At 42.4% G+C, this 26,409-nt stretch overlaps 1 protein-coding gene across 3 annotated transcripts in view; it reads right to left on the reverse strand.

Moving 5' to 3' along the window:
* The window catches only part of GARNL3 (GTPase activating Rap/RanGAP domain like 3), a gene marked incomplete at both ends in the record, with an annotated part of 153,893 nt that overhangs the window by 55,946 nt on the left and 71,538 nt on the right, over positions 1-26,409 (reverse strand). For all 3 annotated transcript variants that reach the window (XM_082843295.1, XM_082843293.1, XM_082843294.1), the window contains 4 exons: positions 1,015-1,078; positions 3,707-3,771; positions 15,350-15,468; positions 17,334-17,433. In XM_082843295.1, the coding sequence (XP_082699421.1) occupies positions 1,015-1,078; positions 3,707-3,771; positions 15,350-15,468; positions 17,334-17,433 (348 nt within the window). The remainder of the gene's footprint in view (positions 1-1,014; positions 1,079-3,706; positions 3,772-15,349; positions 15,469-17,333; positions 17,434-26,409) is intronic.

Here is a 26,409-nt window from a genome sequence, read left to right on the forward strand (position 1 = left end):
TGCTCAGCAGCAAGACGCAGAAGGAAGCATCCAAAAGCCTCGTGGGTTTTGGCGCCAGTGTCTGGGGGTCCAGGCTCCAAGGAGGAAGGGATTGAGTATGATAACTGGTACAAATTAAGTAATAAGGGCACACTGGTACTGAATTTATAATTCTAATTTGTTTTTAAGGTGGCTATAAGGAACTACTATTAAGCACATTATGGCTTAAAGTTGCTTAAAGTTTAACCTAACACATCCATTTTTGCCTCAGTTCCTTCTGGGGTTGAGTCAGGGTACAAATACTATTTTAAAAATTAAATTAGAACAAAAGACATGGGAATTCACAATTCTATACATTTCTGGTAAGCTAAGTTGAGAGCCAGGAACTTATTATAAAAGCTAACTGTATCGTGAAGGTACGTACACAAAGACCGCTCACGCTTCCATCCATCCTTCTCATACTGCCTGAATTATTTCCCTGAAAAGCAGGTTTAAGCATGATGCTCCTTTGCTTAAAGATTCTACTGGCTCCCCGCTGTCTCCTGGATAGAGTCCAACCTGCCTCTCCAGCCTCTTCCTGTGTCACCCCACCTGGCATGCCAACTCCTCGAAGCTCAGCTCTAACACACAACTGTCACACCATTAGTGATGGCTGTGTTTATACGTTTCAAGGGGATGATTTCAAAGCGAAATTGATTGCAACTGCAAGACAAAAGTTTGGCTGACATTTTTCGGATGGACTGTTACCTAGTTTATGACTCTAAATTTTTTTTCTCCCAAGGCGGACTGCTTTCCCTTAACAGTAAGTCCTAGGACAGCTTTCGGGACATCTTCTATCCTCTGAATTTCTGAAAATGACAGACTCCCAGCCTCTATCTTAGACTGACTGCATCAGAATGTCGGGTGGGAGGTTCTCCATGATGAGAACCACTGGTGATTCTGGTTGGGATCCTAGGCTAAGAATCACTGACGATTTGTCAGTTCTAACACTGTGATCAAATTTATACAATTATGAAACACAAAATTCTCTGTTACCTTTTGTATCTCAGGATGAAAAATTTCCCTGGGGCCTTTCTCGAATTTGTCCAGATTCATGGCACTGAAATAGAATGGACAGAGTGAGCCGCAGGGTGGTGGAAACTTAAATAATGTGGAGCCAGTCTCAGGTCTTCAGGAAAGCTAAGTATTATCTCCTAGAAAATCACAGCTGGGTTCCCTGAAGGGCCACAGGAGGTACAAACCAACAAGGGGTGACCAATGAGGGAACATATGCGAGTAACCAAGCGCAGTGACTGTACCCTGAGCACACTCACAGAGTAAGAGAGGGAGGGGGGAACTGAGAGCATCTGTTTTAGGCAACCTTGACTAATCGCCACGATTCCTACTTTTATTTACTAAAAAAGTGATTCACTGACATTTACATAGCAATTAATGATGAAATGTAACTAAGATGACCTGACGTGTCTTTCTTCCTTTGGCAATTCCTCTCCCATTTAGGGCAAAAGGCTGTCCTTAGCAGGATTGTTCTTTTATGTTTTGCTTTGGACAAGCAACGTGAATTTCCTTGAGCTAAGTTCCCTTAGAGGTAAAACAAGGAAATTGGACTAGACGTTGTCTAAGGCCTCATTCAGCAAGAATCCTCATATTTGTAAATGAAAGGTAAAAATAATAGCTAATATTTACAGAGTATTTACTATACGCCAGGCACACTGCTAAATGCTTTACATGGATTATCTCATTTAATCTCTATGAGGCAAGTACTATTTTATCCCCATTTTAAGGATGAGTAAATTGAGGCTCAGAAGTTAAAGAAATAGTCCAGGATAACAACGCTGTGAAGTAGTGGAGCCATGATGTGAACTCAGGCTTATCTGACTCCATAGTATTTATATTTTAATTTCCTTTTCGGTTTCCAAGTTCATGATTGTAACAAACAGAGATAAAATATTTTCTTCTGGGCTTCCCTGGTGGCGCAGTGGTTGAGAATCCACCTGCCGATGCAGGGGACACGGTTTCGTGCCCCAGTCCGGGAAGATCCCACATGCCGCGGAGCAGCTGGGCCTGTGAGCCATGGCCGCTGAGCCTACGCGTCCAGAGCCTGTGCTCCGCAACAGGAGAGGCCACAACAGTGAGAGGCCCGCATAACGCCAAAAAAAAAAAAATATATATATATATATATGGGTTTTTTTTTTCTTCTGTTGGCAGCAACTGTAGACGTTTTAATCTTTGCATCTTTAAAAATACTCTCTTGCTGCAGCTTCCTCTGGCTATAAGTAGAGGACTGAAAAGTGAAGGCCTACTCAGACAATTAAATGAAATTACAACTCAGTGAAATCCCTGGTCTTTAAATATACAGAAGAAAGGAGCTGGAGAAACTTCATTTTAGAAGAAGAAGAAGAAAAAAGGATTCACAGAAATTTAAGCCCATATAATTCAAACTATTGCTCTCAAAGCAAGTTAAGATTTAGAAGCAGCAAGATACTTCTGTGCTCAAGAAGAAGGTTAACCTCTGCACTGATGCCCTCTTAGCTCGGGCTTCAGACTGGCCAGGAGAAAGATCATGGGGCCTGGGGAGAAGGTCTGCAACCTGAAGACGAAGTCAAGCTTGAACGTGAGATATGAAATGTTTTACTTCTTAACCCTTGGACCCTTTCATCAGCCAATTGCAATCCCTAACTGACAGTCAAGTTTGTCACTCGAACAGACATTCTGGCAAGTACGAGTCGTGGGTGGGAACATCAAAAACACCACCTCCTGCCACCACCTAGTTGCAGATAAATAAAGACTAAATCACCAGGCCACCAGGATAAGGTCTCAGACTCACACAGGATGGCATTAGTGATTGACAGCCCAAGCCCTGGCATCACACGAACCCAGGTTTAATTCCCAGCTCTGTGGTTTACCAGCTGTGAGATCTCTGTCAAATCTCTTCAACTCTCTGAGGCTCCGACTCCTCCTATGCGGAGTGGTGGTAGTAATAGATCTACTTTATGGAGCTGATTTAAAGATTCCCCAAGAGAATGCTTGTCAAGCATTTAGCACAGCACCTAACAAACAGAAGCTACTGTTACTATGATGTAACACCTTAGCTGGTGACAGAGCGACAGGCCGACCGACCTGCGTGGGGGCATTCCCGAGGGGAGGCTGCCACCCGACATGGGGGAGAGATGAGAGGGAGGTGGAAAGATGGGAGCACGAGAGGCAGCTGAGCACCGAGCAGCGAGCGGTTCGTTCCATTCATTTAACTTTCTGTTGGTTAAGAATAAGCACGTTCTTCTCAGAGAAGCATTTGCTGACATCTGAGTTCTATTTCAAACCAGAAAAATGAAAGGAAAAAAATTTCTTGATTTTCTTTACGAAACCAAAATATTTGCATGCGTGCCGGAAAAAAGAAGCAGGTGACGCATGCAGAACACAAGTGCTTGAGAGCAAAGCTCGGAACCAGCCGGACCTGGACTTGCGCCTCAGTCCTACTATACACAAGCAGTGTGATCTTGGCTTTGTCCTTCCGGGCCTCTATTTCCTCATCCATAAAATGGGGACAATAACACTATCTGTCCTATAGGGCTGCTGTGAAGATTCAGTGAGGTAATGCATGTTGAGAGCTTAGCAAAATGTTGAGTATAACACCAAGGTCCAAGGAAATAGCAAGCTGACATCAGAATGATCACAGGAAAAAACCCATTTATGGGTGCCAGGTGTTGGGTTTCTGCTCATTCGTACTCACCTTAAGATGGACTTCACAGAGAGCGTTTTTGTGGGGCTGTAGGGAAGGCATATTTTCTGGGTACCCTGGAAAGTCAAAACAGCAAACCAGTGAGAAGTCTGGCAATTTCCATCTCTGAGAGAGTCTTACCTGGTCATTTAAAAGAAACCCATATCCAGTCTTTCTCATTTTTCTTCATATATATAAATACATTTTATGTTAGAAAAACTCTTACTGAGGTTCGACAGCATCTTCCACCATTCCCCCCTACCTGGCATTTACACTTTTCTTTTCTTTTTTTTTTTTTGCATTGGGTCTTCGTTGCTATGCATGGGCTTTTCTCTAGTTGTGGTGAGCGGGGGCTACTCTTCGTTGCTGTGTGCAGACTTCTCATTGTGGTGGCTTCTCTTGTTATGGAGCACAGGTTCTAGGTGCGTGGGCTTCAGTAGTTGTGGCATGCAGGCTCAGTAGTCGTGGCACACGGGCTTAGTTACTCCTTGGCATGTGGGATCTTCCTGGACCAGGGATCAAACCCTTGTCCCCTGCATTGGCAGGCGGACTCTTAACCACTGTGCCACCAGGGAAGTCCCGGCATTTACGCTTTAAGCATTATTTTTCAGCTTCTGGACTGCTGGGTCCACGCTGTCTCAGGTGCTGTGATGAGCAGATGAGCCATCTGAACCAGAGGAGAAGGGGGTTTGGTCTCTGAGCCAAGAATTGGATCAGCCTCAAAGATCAGAAGAAGAAAACTGTCTCCACACATTCAACGGGACCCAAATGTTATTCCTCCAGGTCAAAGAGTTTTTAAACTAGAAATCACCCGATTCTTTCAGAGAAGTTTTCATAATGTGTACTTTTATATTTGTCTGTGTTTACTTATTTAAAGTCTGTTTCTTCCTCTCTGCATGAGTACCCATTGTGACCAACTCATAGGAAGTACTCAATCAATACTGGCTGAACGAAAGGGAATGAAGGAAGGATTGCCTGATGGCTCAGTCCCACATCTGAGCACCCAGGAGAGATGAGGGCTAGTCTCTTTTACAATCTCCAAGAAAGAGATGATACAGATTTATAATTCACAAAGGATTTATACTACATACTTATTTAGCAAAAGAGATTATGATGCAGTCCACGTATAAAATTCCCTTTCTAACTATGACTAATAATAACATCGGCAGCACAAACAGCTAGAGAAGGGAAAGGACATTCCTTGTAGGAATCAGGCAAGTTTGTTCATGTTTTCGGGACACATCTGCAAACTCATGTGTCCGAGCCCTGACCAATGGCACGGAGTGGAGTTCCCCAAACTTTTCAAGCTCATGATCTCTTTTGGCAAACTAAACTTTCACACCCAGGGCCCTGGAGAACTGGGTATTCTCACCCCTACTCCAGGCTGGGGATGAGTATGTCTTCCCAGTTATGTGTCAGAAGTTGCACTAGGTAGAGCCCTTCTTTTGGATTCTCTACTAGCCAAGGAAATTAGGTTGAGCTTTTTCTTTTTCTTTTTTTTTGTAGTTTGCATTAAGTAGATTTAAAAAAATTTCTACATATAAATATTATGATAGGAATATGCATTTTCAAATTCCACATGACCCACCCACTGAAACCTGAGTTAGTCCTGTGGCCTTGCTTTTTCACCAGCCCCAGCTTACCTCATACTGTGGTCACCTGTGTGGGATGCCAACCCATCTAGAACAGGGTCTTGAATCTGACCTTCTTGCTTGTCTACCTTTTCTTCTCACCAAACACACCAAAGGCAGCTTTTAAGAGAAGACCAGGGCAGCTTTGGGGGGGAATGTATGGAATGGGCGAGGGAGGATCAGCCCTGCCTGGGTGCTGGTATCATCGTCACAAGCTGCTGAAATGGATGTGAAACCCAGGGCTCTTGGGATTGTGGATCTGTATTTTTCTTCACTATAAAGGGGTAAAGCTCTTCCTCCCCATCATTTTTTTTTTGTGGCTTTCCAGGGTTGCTGTTCTAGAAAAAACACCTTCCAGTTCTCTGTTTTCAGTGGAACCAAAAAATGCACAGGGAGAGTCAAGTACACGTGCATATCAGGCAACACTAGGTGAGCAGAGCAGGACACAGAAGTGCACGTCCACATTACCCCATTTAGCGCGCGCGCGCGTGTGTGTGTGTGTGTGTGTGTGTTTACGGACAGATGTCGAGAAGGACACTGCAGTGATTATCACTGGGTAGTTGGATTTTTTGATCCTCTTCTTTTTCACTTGCTGTATTGTCTGGATGGAATTTTTACAAGTGTGAGTCATTTTTTCTCTTTGGGTTTAGAAGGAACACAGCCAGAGATGTGCAAGACAGTTTCTAGCAGGGTTTATACGTTTAGCTGTGTTTCTGTTTAATGAGAGAATGTGAGCTCACGGGCGGAGGGAGGGAGCGCTGAGTCACCTGCATTGTTGGATTCCGCACAGCCTCCAGAGCTGGCTTTGGGCCAACAGGGGCTCAATAACTGACCCTACGCCGATGTTCTGCTTTGATGTGTTCATCTCCTCACTGCCCTTCAGTGGGCAGCAAACACCTACCCAGCCCTGCATATAATTTAGGGCCAAGAGAAGAGGCTCTGGATTTGGGCATTGGCACTTCTCAGAAGGGGATTAATGCTCCTTCTGCCCACCTCATGCTGCCTCCACGGTGGTCCTGGGTCTCAATCCCACCTCCCTGACTTCTCTCACCATCCAAGAGTCATCCCCAGAAGGCTCCTGTTTCTCTTGTATTTCCTGTTCCTTCTGTCTGGAACGTCCCCCCACCCCTCCCCCTACTCTCGATGTGGCTGGTTCCCTTTCATCCTGTGGGTCTCTTTCAATGTCGCCTCCTCAGGAGCGTTCCCTGGACGATCTCACTTTGGCAGGCCTCCGTATCGTTCGTTCTCTGTCTTCGTTTCCTTCAGAGTGCTCATCACAATTTATAACGTAATACAGACAATATCTTTGGAAATTAAAATAAGTAAAACTTCCCCTTGCCTTTGCCTCACTCTTCCTGCCCCAGTACCTGGCAACTGTCCCAGGTGAGGAGGTGAAGTGACTGTTTTCTGAAGGAAGAAGATAGGACTGAGAAAATCTCTTCCAGAGGGAGGTAGCAGAAGTGCGACACGGACCCTTGCCTCGGTGGAAGGAAGGAAGAGGAAGACAGGGAAGCTGAGGGGTTAGGTGCTGGGGCCCTTGATGCCTCCGTTCCGAGGGCAGGCCTTGATAGGGGTAGGGGTGGGGAAGCACATCAAGGTAAGACCTGGAGGCACCTGGACTAGAGGCTCACGTCCCAGGCATGGCCTTCCAGAGGAGTCCTGAAGTCCAGGTAGAGCCTGTCTGAACACAGTGAGGGGCAGTAACTCGGTAGCTTCCAGCATGGATGGCCAGCAAGATTAGAGACCCGAGCCTAAGGCGACGCTCCCGCCTCCTCCCGTCTGACCCAGGGCTGAGAGGGTGCAGCACTTCCGAGAGGCTCGGCAACCAGCAGAGACCTGGGATCAGGTGAGAGCGTTCACACGTGCAGTGACTTCACTACACGGAGCAAACGGCTGGGACACGGACTTCAGGGACAGGTGCTCTTCAGTGACCCCCCCAAAAGCCGGAGGAGACCAGTTACACCTCAGTGGTTGCTTCTCCACAGCAGAAACCAGAAAGAACCCAGAGGGCCCCGTGTGGATCCCAGGTCCTCCTCTCCCACCACCATGAGGCCTCAGAGACCCTCTCTTCACATACCCAAACATTTACTTCAGGAGAAACAGGGCTAGGGAACTGAAATCGGAAAGGCTGATTATTTGTCCAAAAGAGACAGAGTCATCCGAAGACAATATTTAAGCCAGAAGAGACTGGAATACTGTAATAGGCAAACATAAGAAAAATAAGTAAAAAAAAATGGAGGGGGCCAGAAAACAGCCTTCCTGGTGCAGAAGGTAAGAGGCTTTGAACGAAGGCACCAGCCCTTCTCAGTAGGTGACTAAGGAGAAGAGATGATCATGCACTTGGGGAAAACTGGCACCCGTTCTCCAGCGTTATCTTCTAAAACTGACTCTTAAACTTGCTTCAAGGACAGCCATGATGATGGCAAGACTGACCCCAACTGCAGTGGCATGGGGAGAGGGGTAAGGCCAAAACTTGTCTGCAGGAAATAATTCACGAGTAAGACCTAACTATTTTAGATCAGATTTTTACCTTAAACCTGCTTAAAGAAAGAAAAATTTCTGAAACATAACATAGAAGTTTATATAAATAGAGGTAGCAGAGCACACTGGTTAAGTTGGACTTCAATTCATTCATTATTAATCATTTCATGAATTCATTCAACAGATATTTATCGAGCTCCTTCTATGTCCCAGGCACTGGGCTTGCTGGTGGGGATACTGAGGACAAAGCAGTTATGTCCCCTCCTTTCATGGAGCTCACAGGAAAGGGAGAGTGAAAGCATGAGTCAAAGAATTACATATAGAATTAGTTATGTACAGTGGTGACAGCTCAGCATGCAGTCCTGGGTTCTGCCTGGTCTGCCACCTCCCTCAGTCATGTCATTTAAGTTCCCTAAACTATAATAACACCTATGCATTTGGAGGACTTACCTGGCATAGAGTAAGTGCTCAATAAATGTTAGATTTTATTGTTATTACTAGTACTAGTTTTAATCATCACAAAAAGTTCCTAGCCACAGTTTATTCTGTAGTGATTCCTGGAAATTCTTTCTGGGCTTTTTGAAGTTGCTACTTTATTGCTATATAGGTATGCATGCATGCAAATGTGTGTGTATGTATGTGTGTATAAAAAATTACTGTTCCTTATGGGGATATATGTATATGTATAGCTGATTCACTTTGTTATAAAGCAGAAACTAACATACCATTATAAAGTAATTATACTCCAATAAAGATGTTTAAAATTAAAAAAATTAAAAAAATTTTTTTTCATTATTGTTCTTTTAAGTTTCTGCTAATTTCTTTTCCAAAAAGAGCTACATAGCAATTTTTTTTTTTTTTTTACTGTACACAAGCTTCTCACTGCTGTGGCCTCTCCCCTTGCGGAGCACAGGCTCCGGACGCGCAGGCTCAGCAGTCACGGCCCACGGGCCCAGCCACTCCACGGCACGTGGGATCTTCCCAGACTGGGGCACGAACCTGCGTCCCCTGCATCGGCAGGCGGACTCTCAACCACTGCGCCACCAGGGAAGCCCTTCATAGCAGTTTTGATATACTATGTAGCTGAGATAAAAATCAGCATGCAGGGCTTCCCTGGTGGCGCAGTGGTTGACAGTCCGCCTGCCGATGCAGGGGACATGGGTTCATGTCCCAGTCCGGGAAGATCCCACGTGCTGCGGAGCGGCAGGGCCCGTGGGCCATGGCCGCTGAGCCTGCGCATCCGGAGCCTGTGCTCCACAACAGGAGAGGCCACAGCAGTGAGAGGCCCACGTGCTGCAAAAAAAAAACCAGCATGCAGAGAGGGCAGACAGCAGAAGCAAGAAGAACTACAATCCTGCAGGCTGTGGAACAAAAACCACATTCACAGAAAGATAGACAAGATGAAAAGGCAGAGGGCTATGTACCAGATGAAGTAACAAGATAAAACCCCAGAAAAACAACTAAATGAAGTGGAGATAGGCAACCTTCCAGAAAAAGAATTCAGAATAATGATAGTGAAGATGATCCAGGACCTTGGAAAAAGAATGGAGGCAAAGGTCGAGAAGATGCAAGAAATGTTTAACAAAGACCTAGCAGAAGTAAAGAACAAATAAACAGAGATGAACAATACAATAACTGAAATGAAAACTACACTAGAAGGAATCAGTAGCAGAATAACTGAGGCAGAAGAATGCATAAGTGACCTGGAAGACAGAATGGTGGAATTCACTGCTGCAGAACAGAATAAAGAAAAAGGAATGAAAAGAAACGAATACAGCCTAAGAGACCTCTGGGACAACATTAAACGGAACAACATTCACATTATAGGGGTCCCAGAAGGAGAAGAGAGAGAGAAAGGGCCTGAGAAAATATTTGAAGAGATTATAGTCAAAAACTTCCCTAACATGGGAAAGGAAATAGCCACCCAAGTCCAGGAAGCACAGCAAATCCCATACAGGATAAACACAAGGAGAAACATGCCAAGACACAAAGTAATCAAACTGACAAAAATTAAAGACAAAGAAAAATTATTGAAAGCAGCAAGGGAAAAACGACAAATAACATACAAGGGAACTCCCATAAGGTTAACAGCTGATTTCTCAGCAGAAACTCTACAAGCCAGAAAGGAGTGGCATGATATACTTAAAGTGATGAAAGGGAAGAACCTACAACCAAGATTACTCTACCCGGCAAGGATCTCATTCAGATTCAATGGAGAAATCAAAAGCTTTACAGACAAGCAAAAGCTAAGAGAATTCAGCACCGCAAAACCAGCTTTACAACAAATGCTAAAGGAACTTCTCTAAGTGGGAAACACAAGAGAAGAAAAGGACCTACAAAAACAAACCCAAAACAATTAAGAAAATGGTCACAGGAACATACATATCAATAACTACCTTAAACGTGAATGGATTAAATGCTCCAGCCAAAAGACACAGGCTTGCTGAATGGATACAAAAACAAGACCCATATATATACTGTCTACAAGAGACCCACTTCAGACCTAGGGACATGTATGTAACTGAAAGGACTGAAAGTGAGGGGATGGAAAAAGATATCCCATGCAAATGGAAATCAAAAGAAAGCTGGAGTAGCCATACTCATATCAGATAAAATAGACTTTAAAATAAGGAATGTTACAAGAGACAAGGAAGACACTACATAATGATCAAGGGATCAATCCAAGAAGAAGATATAACAATTATAAATATATATGCACCCAACACAGGAGCACCTCAATACATAAGGCAACTGCTAACAGCTATAAAAGAGGAAATCGACAGTAACACAATAATAGTGGGGGACTTTAACACCTCACTTACACCAATGGACAGATCATCCAAAATGGAAATAAATGAGGAAACAGAAGCTATAAATGACACAATAGACCAGATAGATTTAATTGATATTTATAGGACATTCCATCCAAAAACAGCAGATTACACTTTCTTCTCAAGTGCGCATGGAACATTCTCCAGGATAGATCACATCTTGGGTCACAAATCAAGCCTCAGTAAATTTAAGAAAATTGAAATTATATCAAGCATCTTTTCTGACCACAACGCTATTATAAGATTAGAAATGAATTACAGGGAAAAAAACCGTAAAAAACACAAACACATGGAGGCTAAACAATACATTACTAAGTAACCAAGAGATCACTGAAGAAATCAAAGAGGAAATCAAAAAATACCTGGAGACAAATGACAATGAAAACACGATGATCCAAAACCTATGGGATGTAGCAAAAGCAGTTCTAAGAGGGAAGTTTATAGCTATACAAGCCTACCTCAAGAAACAAGAAAAATCTCAAATAAACAATCTAACCTTACACCTAAAGGAATTAGAGAAAGAAGAACAAACAAAACCCAAAGTTAGCAGAAGGAAAGAAATCAAAGAAACAGAGCAGAAATAAATGAAATAGAAACAAAGAAAACAAAGCAAAGATCAATAAAATTAAAAGCTGGTTCTTTGAGAAGATAAACAAAACTGATAAACCATTAGCCAGACTCATCAAGAAAAAGAGGGAGAGGACTCACTCAGATCCATAAAATTAGAAATGAAAAAGGGGAAGTTACAACAGACATCGCAGAAATACAAAGCATCCTAAGAGACTACTACAAGCAACTCTATGCCAATAAAATGGACAACCTGGAAGAAATGGACAAATTCTTAGAAAGGTATAACCTTCCAAGACTGAACCAGGAAGAAAAAGAAAATATGAACAGACCAATCACAAGTAATGAAATTGAAGCTGTGATTAAAAATCTTCCAACAAACAAAAGTCCAGGACCAGGTGGCTTCACAGGTGAATTTTATCAAACATTTAGAGAAGAGTTGACACCCATCCTTCTCAAACTCTTCCAAAAAATTGTGGAGGAAAGAACACTACCAAACTCACTCTATGAGGCCACCATCACCCTGATACCAAAAACCAGACAAAGATACTACAAAAAAACAAAATTACAGACCAATATTACTGATGAATATAGATGCAAAAATCCTCAACAAAATACTAGCAAACAGAATGCAACAACACATTAAAAGGATCATACACCAGGATCAAGTGGGATTTATCCCAGGGATGCAAGGATTCTTCAATATACGCAAATCAATCAATGTGATGCACCATATTAACAAATTGAAGAATAAAAACCATATGATCAGCTAAATAGATGCAGAAAGAGCTTTTGACAAAATTCAACACCAATTTATGATAAAAACTCTCCAGAAAGTGGGCACAGAGGGAACCTACGTCAACATAATAAAGGCCATATACGACAAACCCACAGCAAACATCATTCTCAATGGTGAAAAACTGAAAGCATTTCCTCTAAGATCGGGAACAAGACAAAGGTGTCCACTCTCACCACTATTATTCAACATAGTTTTGGAAGTCCTAGCCACGGCAATCAGAGAAGAAAAAGAAATAAAAGCAATACAAATTGAAATAGGAGAAGTAAAACTCACTGTTTGGAGATGACATGATTCTATACATAGAGAATACTAAAGGTGCCACCAGAAAACTACTAGAGCTAATCAATGAATTTGGTAAAGTTGCAGGATACAGAATTAATGCACAGAAATCTCTTGCATTCCTATACACTAATGATGAAAAATCTGAAAGAGAAATTAAGGAAACACTCCCAGTTACCATTGCAATGAAAAGAATAAAATATCTAGGAATAAACCTACCTAGGGAGACAAAAGATCTATATGCAGAAAACTATAAGACACGGGTGAAAGAAATTAAAGATTATACCAACAGATGGAGAGATATACCATGTTCTTGGATTGGAAGAATCAATATTGTGAAAATGACTATACTACCCAAAGCAATCTACAGATTCAGTGCAATCCCTATCAAATTACCAATGGCATTTTTTATGGAACTAGAACAGAAAATCTTAAAATTTGTATGGAGAAACAAAAGACCCCGAATAGCCAAAGCAGTCTTGAGGGAAAAAAACGGAGCTGGAGGAATCAGACTCCCTGACTTCAGACTATATTACAAAGCTACAGTAATCAAGACAATATGGTACTGGCACAAAAAGAGAAACATAGATCAGTGGAACAAGATAGAAAGCCCAGAGATAAACCCACGCACCTATGGTCAACTAATCTACGACAAAGGAGGCAAGGATATACCATGGAGAAAAGACAGTCTCTTCAATAAGTGGTGCTGGGAAAACTGGACAGCTACATGTAAAAGAATGAAATTAGAACACTCCCTAACACCATACACAAAAATAAACTCAAAATGGATTAGAGACCTAAATGTAAGACCGTACACTATAAAACTCTTAGAGGAAAACATAGGAAGAACACTCTTTGACATAAATCACAGCAAGATCTTTTTTGATCCACCTCCTAGAGTAATGGAAATAAAAACAAAAATAATGAAATGAAAATGAAAAATGGGACCTAATGAAACTTCAAAGCTTTTGCACAGCAAAGAAAACCATAAACAAGACGTAAAGACAACCCTCAGAATTGGAGAAAATATTTGCAAAGGAATCAACGGACAAAGGATTAATCTCTAAAATATATAAACAGCTCATGCAGCTCAATATTAAAAAAATAAAAAACCCAATCCAAAAATGGGCAGAAGACCTAAACAGACATTTCTCCAACGAAGACATACAGATGGCCAAGAAGCACATGAAAAGCTGCTGAACATCACTAATTATTAGAGAAATGCAAATCAAAACTACAATGAGGTATCACCTCGCACCAGTTAGAATGGGCATCATCAGAAAATCTACAAACAACAAATGCTGGAGAGGGTGTGGAGAAAAGAGAACCCTCTTGCATTGTTGGTGGGAATGTAAATTGATACAGCCACTATGGAGAACAGTATGGAGGTTCCTTAAAAAACTAGAAATAGAATTACCATACGATCCAGCAATCTCACTACTGGGCATATACCCTGAGAAAACCATAATTCAAAAAGAGTCATGTACCACAATGTTCATTGCAGCACTGTTTACAATAGCCAGGTCACGGAAGCAACCTAAATGCCCATCGACAGATGAATGGATAAAGAAGATGTGGCACATATATACAATGGAATATTACTCAGCCATAAAAAGGAACGAAATTGGATCATTTGTTTAGACGTGGATGGATCTAGAGACTGTCATACAGAGTGAAGTAAGTCAGAAAGAGAACAACAATTATCGTATATTAACGCATATAGGTGGAATCTAGAAAAATGGTACAGATGAACCGGTTTGCAGGGCAGAAATTGAGACACAGATGTAGAGAACAAAAGTATGGACACCAAGTGGGGAAAGTGGCGGGGTGGTGGTGTGATGAATTGGGAAATTGGGATTGACATGTATACACTGATGTGTATAAAATTGATGACTAATAAGAACCTGCTGTATATATGTATATATATATATGAATCAGCATGCAATTATTTAAATACTGGATTTCAACAAATGTACCCATCAGGTGGGACCACTAAATAATAGAACTAACATTTTCTAAGTGTGGTTTATTTTATCGCTTTTTAAATTATACACCGTACTCACCAATTCAAGAATAAGATGTTTTACCCTTTAGGCAGCTAACCAGTTTTAAGATTTGACGATTTGAGACACTGGGTAAATTTTCAAGCAAGATCTCACTTCAGGCAGTCTTGTTAGTGCTCATCACCCTGTGAGCCACAGCCCAGAACTTTCCCCATTTTACACAGAAGAAAATGGAGGCTCAGATGGCATGAGCAAATTTCTCAAATTCACACAAAATGAGCTTGTTATTGAGGTGATTTGACCCTAGTTTGCTTAACTCCAAACCCTTTGCTCTTTCTAGTGTTGATATGGTCTCTAAAAAATTCTCTAAGAAGCAAAGCAAAAAAGAAACAAGAGAAGAAGATAATGAGAAAAGGTAAAAGATGAAAGACAGAGGTCGAATATAAGAATTAATAGAAAAAATTCAGAACAGGAAAAGAAGCAACACCAATGAACATAAAAAAACTTTTCTGAGCTAAAGAAAGACCTGCGTCCTGGAGTTGAAAGGGCTGGCTTTCAGCCCGCTGTCCCCAGCTCAGTGTCCAGAGCCCACTGTGGGCAGGAGGTACTTGTTAGATCTAGGGTTGCTTTTCCACACCATGAAATTGATGAAAGGAGCTAAGCCTCAAAGAAATCCTAGAAGCACAGCTGATTCAGCAGTTGACCAACTGACTCATGGAAACAGGAGCCCCCAGGGGCCGTGCCCATGTAACAGCATTATATTCCTCCACTGAATCTTGTTTCTTTTGGTTGAAGGTGTGCCAGCTCATCACTTTCAGTATCAGTAACAGCGATAATAACATAGTCGTGTATTCCGAGAGGGCAGAGATTGAGGGGAATGAACATGTCTACTTAGTGGCTTATATAGGAAAAATTGCTCTTAAACTCAGAGTGTGAAGGTCTCCCCTGTGAACAGGATAATCCTCAGTAGCCAAACTCAAAAACCCTTGTAGAAAAAGGCTGACAATGACACTGATTAAACTCTGGAGTGGTGCTGAAACTCCAGGTGCAGGTCTGATACTCACTGTTTTCCTCCAAAGGATTGCACGGTATTGAGGGACACGCTGATTGTTTTGGTCAGAGAGGGTCACCGACAGGAAGAAGGGGCTCTTCTCCGCATCATTTCCAATGTAGTTCTGATGGACTGGAAAAGAGGCAGGTTCAGAACAGTGAAGATGCAGCCGGCTCCTCCAGGCACTGGGAGCAGTGTGCACGGCAGGTGGCAGCCAGCCCTTCCCACAGGATCAGGGAACAGTAATCTCCAGCCCAGCTCAGGACAGAACCTGGTGACTCTATCCTAATCGTGCTCTCCTGTTCCCCTTGCCAGGGATGGGCTCAGGAATGAACATGTGACCCAATTCTGGCCAATGAGACAGGAGGAAAAGTGTGTCAAGGGGTTTCTGGAAGGGCCTCCTCACTCCTGAAGATGGCCTTCTTTTCCCCTGGACACGGTGGTGTCTAGAAGTGATGCCTGGAATTGCTGCAACCATCTTGTGACCCTGAGGAAGGCCAGCATGGATGACATCACCAAGCCTCTGACTCCACCAACCCCAGAGCTTGCCCTACCTCTGGGTCTCTTGTTGTTTCCCTTATTGTTTAAGCCTGTTGAGGCAGCTGAAGGCATCCAAACTGACGGCACCACTTTTCTCTGAAGTCATAAGTACTCCAGGCACTATGCTTTCAAGCACTTGGGAAGATAGCAACTTTCCCCCAATTTTTTTTTTTTTTAAATTTTTGTGGTACACGGGCCTCTCACTGTTGTGGCCTCTCCCGTTGCGGAGCACAGGCTCTGGACGCGCAGGCTCAGCGGCCATGGCTCACGGGCCCAGCCGCTCCGCGGCATGTGGGATCTTCCCAGACCAGGGCACGAACCCATGTTCCCTGCATCGGCAGGCGGACTCTCAACCACTGCGCCACCAGGGCAGACCCCAATTTCTTTCTTTATAAAGAGATATGTCTTGCCAAATAAGTGAACTTCTTGGAATAATACAGTATCCGATATTTAAAAAGACATCATTTGGGTCTGCTCACTCTCATTTTATAGCTCAAGTATCACATCTTCTACAAATAAATAAATGCATTAGCCTGATAAGCAATTTATCTAACCCACTTCTAATCCTGCCATAGTGATTATATTTCCATTCCCATTGCCTTCTGTCGCTAACCACGCTCCTGTTTCCCACCTTTCCATATATGTTCACACGAGCCCTTCACTTCAAATGTACATCACTATTCATGACAGAGCTCTTGGTATGTGCCAGGCACCAGGCTTAATGTGCCTCACTGACACTTCTGTTCAAACCTCCTAGGTATGTACTAGTAATACCCCCACTTTACAGATAAGGAATTAAGACTCAGAGAAGTGGGAGTAACTAGTGTTAAGGTCCTATGTTGATAACGGCAGAACCAGGATTCAAACAGTCTATAGTCTCCACGAGGGCAGGGATCACAGCTGCCTTTGCAAGAGCACATTGCCTGGCACATGGTAAGTGATAAACAAATCCTGGTCACCAGAGCCTACAGCGTAATGCCTCTCTGTTCTGCATTGGCCCTGGAGCTCAGGGAATCGTTTCTCCCCCTCACTGCCTTGAACTACGTGTTCAAGGCCCACTATAGACCGGGTACATGCCTTGTTAAGTCTAAAATTGTTTTGTGCCCTGCAAATTCTTCTCATCTTGCAAATCACTCATTCATACTATCTAATCCTCTTTAACTCCCCAGGGACAAAAACAACTAGCAAAAACTAACTAAATAAAAAATTTTAAGATAAAAATATAAAATAAAAAATAAAATATAAATAACAAATTTAAAATGGAGGAAAACCTACTAGGGCTGAATCTTCAAAGCTTACAAATCTACAAAGTTTACAACTGACCTTGAAATGAAATGCCCTGACCTCAGCGTCCCTCAACTGATAAGTTTCACACATATAGGGTACCAGAAATTATACCAACACTAATTTTCATTCTGAATATCCTTTCTTCCCAACCACTGTAATGACATAATTACCTTGTCCTAAAAAATACTTGAAATACCATCTGGTGTGGTATTCTGGGTTCTCTAAGTGCACGTCTGTCCTTCGCCAAGTGCCTGGCAGAGCAGTTGCATTCTGTAATGGAACAAAGTTATGCCATTAAGAGGCTTATTTAGAAAGTAAACAAGGTAGCAATGAACCGGATGCCAAAGAACCAGAAAAGTCACTGTTAAAAGTGTACAAACAGGGCTGTAACCACATGTTCTCATTAGAAAAGACACCTGTCTAAATCCACATCATAGAAACATCCTGAAAGTCCTTGGGGTGTAGGAAGAAGCACCAGGTGAACCAGTAAGTTAAGCGATTTCTAACTGGAGTGTAACTTGAGTTTAAAGTTTTTCTCTGTTCTGGGCTGAAGCTTCCACAACATTTGGGAGTTGGTGCCCGCAGAGGCACGCCCTTCTGTTTGTTACCCTGTAACAGGCACATTTCACCTGGAACACATCTCGGCAGCATCTTATTTGAGTTCATATTCTTTGTAGAATTTTAAAAATTTACTGTAACTCAATTAATGTGGAAAACATGGATAAACATAACGAATAATCCGAATCCTCTATCCAAAGATATAATCATTATTAATGATTTGATATGGTTTCCTCAAATTTTTCCCCTACATGTACATATGTACTTTTCTTACCAAAATGGAATCTTACTGAATATACAGTTGGAAACTCCATTGACATCTACATTGTGCCCTGTGTGTAAGACAGACTGCTGGAACATTCTTTTCTCATTCTGACATGCCTCTAGTGATTTACTGGATGCCTGTGGTCAGTTTCTGTATCATGTTGAAGAAGTTCCCTTCAATTCCAAGTTTATAAAGCAGTTTTCTCAGAAATGAATATTGAATTTTACTGAAAGCTTTTTTTTTTTTGGCAACTATTTAGCGAATAGGTTAAATGGTGAAAATCATAGTCATGTAATAAATTATACCATTGGCTCTTCTTACACTGAATGGTTCTTAGATTTCTGGAAGACACCCTTATAGGTATTCTGTGGATATACTGTATTGCTGGATTTAAAAAAATGACTTAGGTATCATATTTGTTGGTGAGATGAATCTGCAGGTTTCTTTTCAGTATATATTTCTGTCATGCTTTCAGGGTTATATTACTTTATAAAGTGAATTAAGATGCTTTCTGTCTTTCTCATTGCTCTGGAAATAATGACGTTCACGGAAAGAGCTCTAAGTGCCAAGTATTAGGCCGCACACTCTACATGAATTATCTCCATAGTACCTCCACCAACTCATGAGATAGAGTCGATTTTATCCCCTTACTTCCAGATGAGGAAACTGATGCTTAGATAATTTAAGTATGTTGCCTAAGGTTGCAGAAATATAAGCAGTGGAGCTAAAACAAATCAGTTCCAATGTCAGAGTGTTTTTTTTCCTTTTTAAAATCTTAACCTTACATCATCTTCTGAGTCTTTTATTTAATGTTATGCCTTTTTAATCTAACAAGGGGTAAAAAGTAGGTTAAAATTCTTAGTATTATTGTGGCTTTATTGAATTTTCTTGACTTTAAAAAAATCAGTGATATATATATATATTTATATCCCTACACACCCACACCCATTTATATAAATTTTTATTTGGCAGTGATTTTAAACTTACATAAAAGTTGCAAGAATAAGAGGAGTGCAAAAAGCATCTGTATGCCCTCTACCAGATTCACCTACTGCTAACATTTTATCCCATTATTCACTTGTTCACTACTCTCTATCCCTCTACACACACACACACACACACACACACACACACACACACACACTTTTTCCCGAATCATTTAAGACTAAATTGCATAAATAATAATCCTTTATTCCTAAATACTTCAATGTGTATTTCCCAAGAATAAGTATCTTCTTACATAACCACCATAAATCCTAACTATTTTAAGTATGGCCTACTTTATAGAGGATTTCAAAGATACAGAAACTTCCTATAGCATTTTAAGGTGACAGTTACACAGGAACACAGTATTTACTTGACATCAACAAGAATGTTAGGAGGAAATATTCTGATGAGCACATTTTCCAGACAATCAAAGTTTAACATTGCAAACACCCATACTAATTTTATCCCTTTTAGATAATCATTTGCTCAAAGGTATTATGCAGTAATGAACTCAAATTCTTCTATGCTGCAGATGTGCCTGAACATGCCCACAGGGTTGAATGAGTCTTGAGACTGAGAAATCCTGAATCATTTCTGCATCAAATTCCAAAGCCCACAAAAGCTCCTTGTTGCTTTCCTTGTTTTGTTTTGTTTAACCACATTTATACTTGTGGGATGTGAAGGATGAAGACTGTATATGGCCAGGATATTGTGAAGAGAATTTAATCAAAATCCATGTATAACACCCCCATTTTATCTGAATGTTCTCCAATATTTGATTTTAAGCAGGGAGTCCACACAACACAAGCACTCAGACTACAAACGAGATCCATAGTTTTATATAATGCTTGTGATTTTTCAGAGTCTCTTCCAGAGTGAGTTTAATTAATGAATGAATGCTTTTAAACTGACTTTCCTTCACTTTCTAGGTTAAATTGCTGAAAGAACACTGACAATAAAGAAGATGGATTCAAAAAAAAAAACTAAAAAATTTTGAATTGCAAATATAAATATAAGCTGGTTGAAAAAAGTTAAATCATACAAAAATTAAAATGCTTTTTTCCCCCCCAACCCCCATGTCCTAATCTACTTCCTTGCCATATAATAACCATGTTACCAGATTGGTTTGGATAGTCCCAGGTCTTTTTATGCATTTACAAAAATGTGTCTATACATATGTATACACATTCACATACATATACATATATTTACATACATATGTATATATACACACACAATCTGTTTTCATAAATGGGATAGTTTTATAGGTATTACACTGAAACTTATTTTTTCACTAAAAAAAGAAATCTTAGAAATATTTCTATTAGTACTTACAGATCTACCTTGTTCCTTTTAACAACTACATAGTTTTTTAAAAAAATTAAACACTTCAGTTGAGTATAGATGTGTAAAATATGTAAACATAAAAGGGTAGAAAGTTAAGGTCCTCTAACTTCTTTCCTGACCTCCCATTTCCACTCCAGAAGCAATTACTATTAAATTCTTAGGTAACCTTTTGGAAATTTTCTTGAATATTGACAAGCAAGTTTATCTTTTATGTTGTTTTTAAGGAAATGGGATGATATCATACGAATCATTCTGGAACTTGCTTTTATGTCTAGCACTGTATGGTAAACGTTTTTCTATGGTATTACATTTACCTGTACCTCGTTCTTTCTAACAGCTACTAAGCATTCCAGTGTCTAAATCATAATTTTCAAAATCATTCCTCTTGTGATGGAAACTGATGTTGTTTCCAAGTCGTTTTATTTTTTTATTTTAAAATAACGCTACAATACACATCCCAGCAGTAGAACTGCTGGCCAAATGGTATACACATTTTTAATGATTGCTAATTGCCTTCCCCAAACTCATTTACATGTCCCCCAACAGTGTGTAAGAGAATCCTCCCCATGCTAAGGAAGAGATCTATAAAAAGCTGAAAGATCGTCCCCTCTGCTCCGCCATATACTAATTATACATACAAGTAAGCTGTAAGGGAGGTTTCCAGGGATCTAGCCGAGGGTCACAGTCATTTTAATTAATAATCTGAATGAGCACACAGATGGCAGGATAAGCACATCTGAAGGTAATATAAAGATTCTCACTGGGTTAGCTAATAGGACAGGTGACAGAATCAAGATGTCAAAAAACCTCTTGACAATTAGCAATTACAGGACACTCTAACGAGATTAAATTCAGCGTGGACACTGCAGAATCCTACATTTAGGTACAAATACAAATTGTACAAGTAAAGGGTGGAGAAGGCCAGGTGCTACAAAGTAGGAATTCTCTCTCTTTTTTACCCAGTAGGAGATTGAGGCTCCGTGACATTGAGTCATAAACTGGTAAGTGGTAGAGCTGAGGTCTGAACCCAGGTTTGCTTGACTCCAAAACTGTCTCCACTATACCATGATGTTGCCTCACAGCTAAATAACAGCACATGTGAAAAAGACTGGAGTCGGGGGTAGCACATCGTGGGTTCGTAATGAGTCCTCGGGCTTCATGAAAAGAGGAGCGTGTGCACAGCAAGGAAGGGGATGAGCCGGCCTCACTCTGTGGCCGTGAGGCGCACCTGGAGCCAGGTGTTCACTTCCGAGCACTTCCACCTAAAAGGTCCATTAACCACCTCACATGTGTCTAAGGAGCAGCAGGGAGTGTGATGATCAGTGGAACTGAGTCCATGTCTTAGGAGAAAAACAGCAGATGTCTTGGAATGCTTAAAGGCCTACCATGCTGAAGAAGGCTCAGCCTTACGCTATGGGCTCCAGAAACCATAAATAGAAACTCTGAGTGGAAAATATAGACAGATGAGTTCTGTTCAATAAAAAGAACTTTCTAGCAATGAGAGATGCCGAAAAATGGAAGTAACTTTAGGGCTGTGGTATAATGGGAAATTTATATTTCAGTTTTGTCTCTGGCTCCTGGCACAGAACTCCTAAAACCCTTGGCATTTCCTGAGACATAAGGGTGACAGGAGCATCTTTTGCTCCAATGAGGCAACTCTTGGTGGGCCCCTAGCTAGCTTCAGGATGGGGCCGGTAGCTAGAAAGACCAAGCTTGATTAGAAGCTTGGCACTTTCAACCCCACCCTGCAACCTTACCCATGTGAGCTTCTGGGTTGGTGACTATATCAAGGTGCTGGGAGGGTGGTGCACCCAAAGAGGGCAGGGGAGCGCTGTGCCCCCACCCCCCATCCCTTGCCCTCTGCATCTCTTCCATTTGGCTGTTCGCAAGTTGTATCCTTTGTAATAAATGGGTATGGTAAGTAAAGTGCTTTCCAGAGTTCTGTGAGTCATTTCAGTGAATTACTGAACCCGAGGAGGGGGGTTATGGGAACCCCTAACTTTGTAGCACAGTTAGACAGACGTGTGGGTACCCTGGGGACCTGACACTTGCCACCGGTGTCTGAAGTGAGGGCAGCGTGTGGAACTGAGCCTGAAACCAGTGGAGTCTGACGCTACCTCCAGGTGGTTACGGTCAGGATGGAACGGAATTGTAGGGGACTTAGTTGGTGATGGAATTGGTTGGTGTCCCGAGGAAAAACCTATCAAGGGGGGAGCAAGTTTCCCTTCACTGGAAATATATTCAGGCAGGGACAGAGGAGCTAACTGTTGGCAAAGTTGTTGCAGGGGTTCATGCCTTGGGTGGAGGACGGGCCTAGATGAACGCTACGGCGGGAAGGTGTGGTCCACAGATGGGTGCTGATCTGCCAACAGTCTGTGATGAAGTAGACAGCAGTGGAGAGCAAGTCTTAGGGGTTTAGCTTCCCTAAACAGAACCCAGACCAATCCGGATGTTACTGATTTTGGTAGTGAGTTGTATGAGGGGGTGCTGCAAACTGGTCATACGTAGTAGGACCACAGAGAGTCCTGCAACAGATTGGAAATAAGAAAGCAAGCCCTTCACCACACACAGTTTGAGAAGCACTGCTTGGAGCCTGGGCCTCACCGTAACGTCCTTACGACACGCCCCCTGTGTGTTTTCTCCACAGGAGTTACCAAAATTTGCAATCATCCTATGTATCTGTGTTATTTATTGACCACTCTCCTGCCCGTCTGTGAGCCCGCGGGGGCAGGGACCTTAGCAGTCAGCAGTCTTATTCATTCCCGCATCACCAGTGCTCAGCCCGTCTGGCACCGAGAAGTGATCCTGCGTGTGGGTTGCATGAATGACTGGATGTATTATAGGAACAGTGCTCCTGATATAACTTATGTTTTTGGTAATGGTGAGCTAGGTTATTCGACCAAACCTCCCACTGAAGAAACTAAAAGCATTAGACAAATATTAAAGTCATCTCCTTAAAAGCACTGGAGAGCTTACAAGATAGTAAGGAATTACCAGTCAAAACAAAGGCAAGTGGGAACCTGGAGAGGTAAGTGGAGCATGGAAATTCTCTTTAGCTTGAAGATATCTATCGATCCTGGCAAAATTACTCTTGGGTTTTGGTGACCTCAAGAGGCAAGAGGGCAAAGAATCAAACCCCCAGGATCCACTGAAGTAGGTAGGTCTATAGGAGACCCACCCCACATTAAGCTGGGACCCCAAAGGGTTACACATTCAAGAAAAGAGTGAACAGGAAGAAACCACCTCTACCCCAAAGGCTCCAAGGAAGCCTGCCACAGTGCTGAGTGGAGAAGTGTCTCTGAGGTGCTGTGACCACGAGCCAGCCTCATGTAAAGCTGCAGCTCCAGCCTGTATCTTGGCTTAAAGGGTTTAAAAAGCTTCAAGCTGGAACTTTAGTTTAAAGGTGTCTGGCAAAAGCAAATGCAAACCCTCCCTCTGATTCTGACACCAATTCTAATATGTGGTTTCCCCCCACACCACCAAGCAATTCTCCGACACCAGCTGGGTGTCCTGTTATTCAACTCAATCCTGACACTGGAGACAGTGTCGGATGCCACAGGTTAAGGGCTCAGTCCTACAAGACTGCTTCTGACGTCTGCAACTTCCGCTGCGAACTGCAAATCCTGGTGATTACCTGTGCTTCTGATCAACTGGCTATAGATTGAAGGTTCCCATGACCCTCTCCTTGGGTTTGATTAATTTGCTAGAGCATAGACCTCAGAGAAACACTTGACTACTTAGATTACTAGTTTATTATAAAAGGATATAACTCAGGAACAGCCAGATGGAAGAGATGCATGGGGCAAGGTACGTGGACGTGGGAGGGGGTGTGGAGAGCCCATGCTCTCCGAGCCGGCCACTCTTCTGGAATCTCCAGGTGTTCACCCATCTGTAAGCTCTCTAAACGCTGCCCTCTCAAGTTCTTATGGAGGCTGTATCCCATAGGCACGACTGATTAAATCATTGGCCTTTGGGGATTGAACTCATTCTCCAGCCCCTCTCCCCTCCCAGGAGGCTGGGGCTGGACTGAAGCGCTAACCCTCTAATCACATGGTTGGTTCCTCTGGTGACCAGCCCCCATCCTTAGGAAACATAGGGGCTTTCCAGAAGTCACTTATTAACATAACAAAAGACACCATGATCACTCTCATTACTTAGAAAATTCCAAGGGTTTTAGGAGCTCTGTGCCAGGAAGAGGTACGAAGACCAAATATGTATTTCTTATTATAAATCACAGGATCACACTCTGTACCAAAAGGCAACGCATCCTAAGCCTTATGTTATTCCTAAAACAGTCATCTTCAAGAACAACAAACAGCACACAATCAGGCAGCCAAGCACACAGAGGAGCAGAGTACACCATGAGAATATGCAGGAGAAAAATCTAACAGAGGGCCACAAAAACCCTCACATATTGGAATTATCAGTCACAGATAATAAAACCATTATACTGACTATGTTTAAAGAAATAAAAGACAAATTTGACATTATCCGAAGGGAAGAGTAAACTCTAAAAAGTGACCAAGCAACCCTGGGTTAGGCAATGGTTTCTTAGATACGCTAGGAGAAGCACAAGCGACAGAAGACAAGATAGATGAACTAGATATTAGCAAATTAAGAAACTTTTTTGCTTCAAGGGACACAATCAAGAAAGTGAGAACACAACCTAAGGAATGGGAGAAAATTTTGGCAAATTATGTATCTGATAAGGGTCTAGTATCCATACTGTATCAATGCAACGATAAAAGGAAAAATAACTCAGTAGTGAAACTGCTTTGCAATTTGTTCATGGGTTTGAAAAACTTCAAGCAGCGTGTTGAGCCTTCTAATGCACTAACTGCTTTAACAAACTCAGAGCAAGCCAGGCTTTTTTCCTCTGAGTCTCACGTTCCTCCACCGTCTTACACCAGGCCGGGCGCTGGCACTGGCCAGAGCTTTTAACTGAAGACCATGGATATAAAACCCAGCCAAGGTGCTCCAATGGAGCACTCATGCTCGGTGGCTTTGGTGGAAACAAAATTTAAAACAGTACTTGAGCCCACAGAAGCAATCTGAGACAGGACTGTGTTTTGAATGCAACAGACCACAAGGATTTGTTAAGTCAGTAACTCCACCGAATGGTTCTAAAGGCGTTAAGTGAACTGCCCATGGCCACACTGTTGGTGAGTTGTGGGGCCATGATTTGAACCCCAGCAGCCTGACTCTGGAGCCACTGTTGCCCATGATCCTCCACAGGTGATTTCTAGTTCCTGACCTTGTCCTCTGGCATGTGGCATGGCCAGGTGACAGGGCCAGGCAGGAGTGTTTGATAACCAAAGTGCGTGGTGATCCTAGGACTGCATGAAGGCTCCATTTATGTTTTTCTGGGGAGCTGTGGATTTCCTCTAGACACTGGTCTTGGCAGGGGCCAGAGTTGTGCTTATGTGGGGTGGGGAAAGCCAGTACCGTTTGTTCATTTCGGGCTGGGCTGAAGTTCTGTAAAATTTTGGTAGCAGAAAGATGTGTTGAGGTACAGCAACCTCTGGTACCTTCGGTACTTAGGTGCTCAAAGTAGACACTCGGCCTGGCGGCTGCTAGCTTTCTGAGCACTGGAGAATGAGGACTCGATGCTTCTGCTCCTGACTTAGCTCCTGGGACACCCTTGGCTGCTTGAGTCTGTGAGGATAAGCCTGTCTTGTCTCAGGAGCAGGACCATTTGGGGAGGGCTGTTTCCAAGCTTCAGAAGCCAATTTCCCTGGGAGTTCTTTCTTCTATGAAGGTCAGTTGACATCACTCTGGATAAGAAGTATGTGGGCACCTATTCAGGGGTCCAGCCCAAGGTGGGACTCTGCCCCCTTGGCCTCACAGCAATGGTGAGGGTACCACGTCTGGGTGAAGGGCTTTGCTAAGTTAAGGCAAAGGTGAAGATGAGCAACAACTTCCTGAATTGCTATGGCTTTCAAGTTAAATCCATAGCCCATCACCAAGAACGTGATTAAGGAAGTGGTCAGGAGGGCAAGGCTGGCCATACAGCACCACTTATGGGAACAACAACAACCATTATTACTATTACAGCTCTCGCTCACTGAACTCTCACTATACACTGGGCA

This window comes from Leucopleurus acutus, assembly GCF_964270905.1.
Source record: "Leucopleurus acutus genome assembly, chromosome: 7".
NCBI lineage: Eukaryota > Metazoa > Chordata > Mammalia > Artiodactyla > Delphinidae > Leucopleurus > Leucopleurus acutus.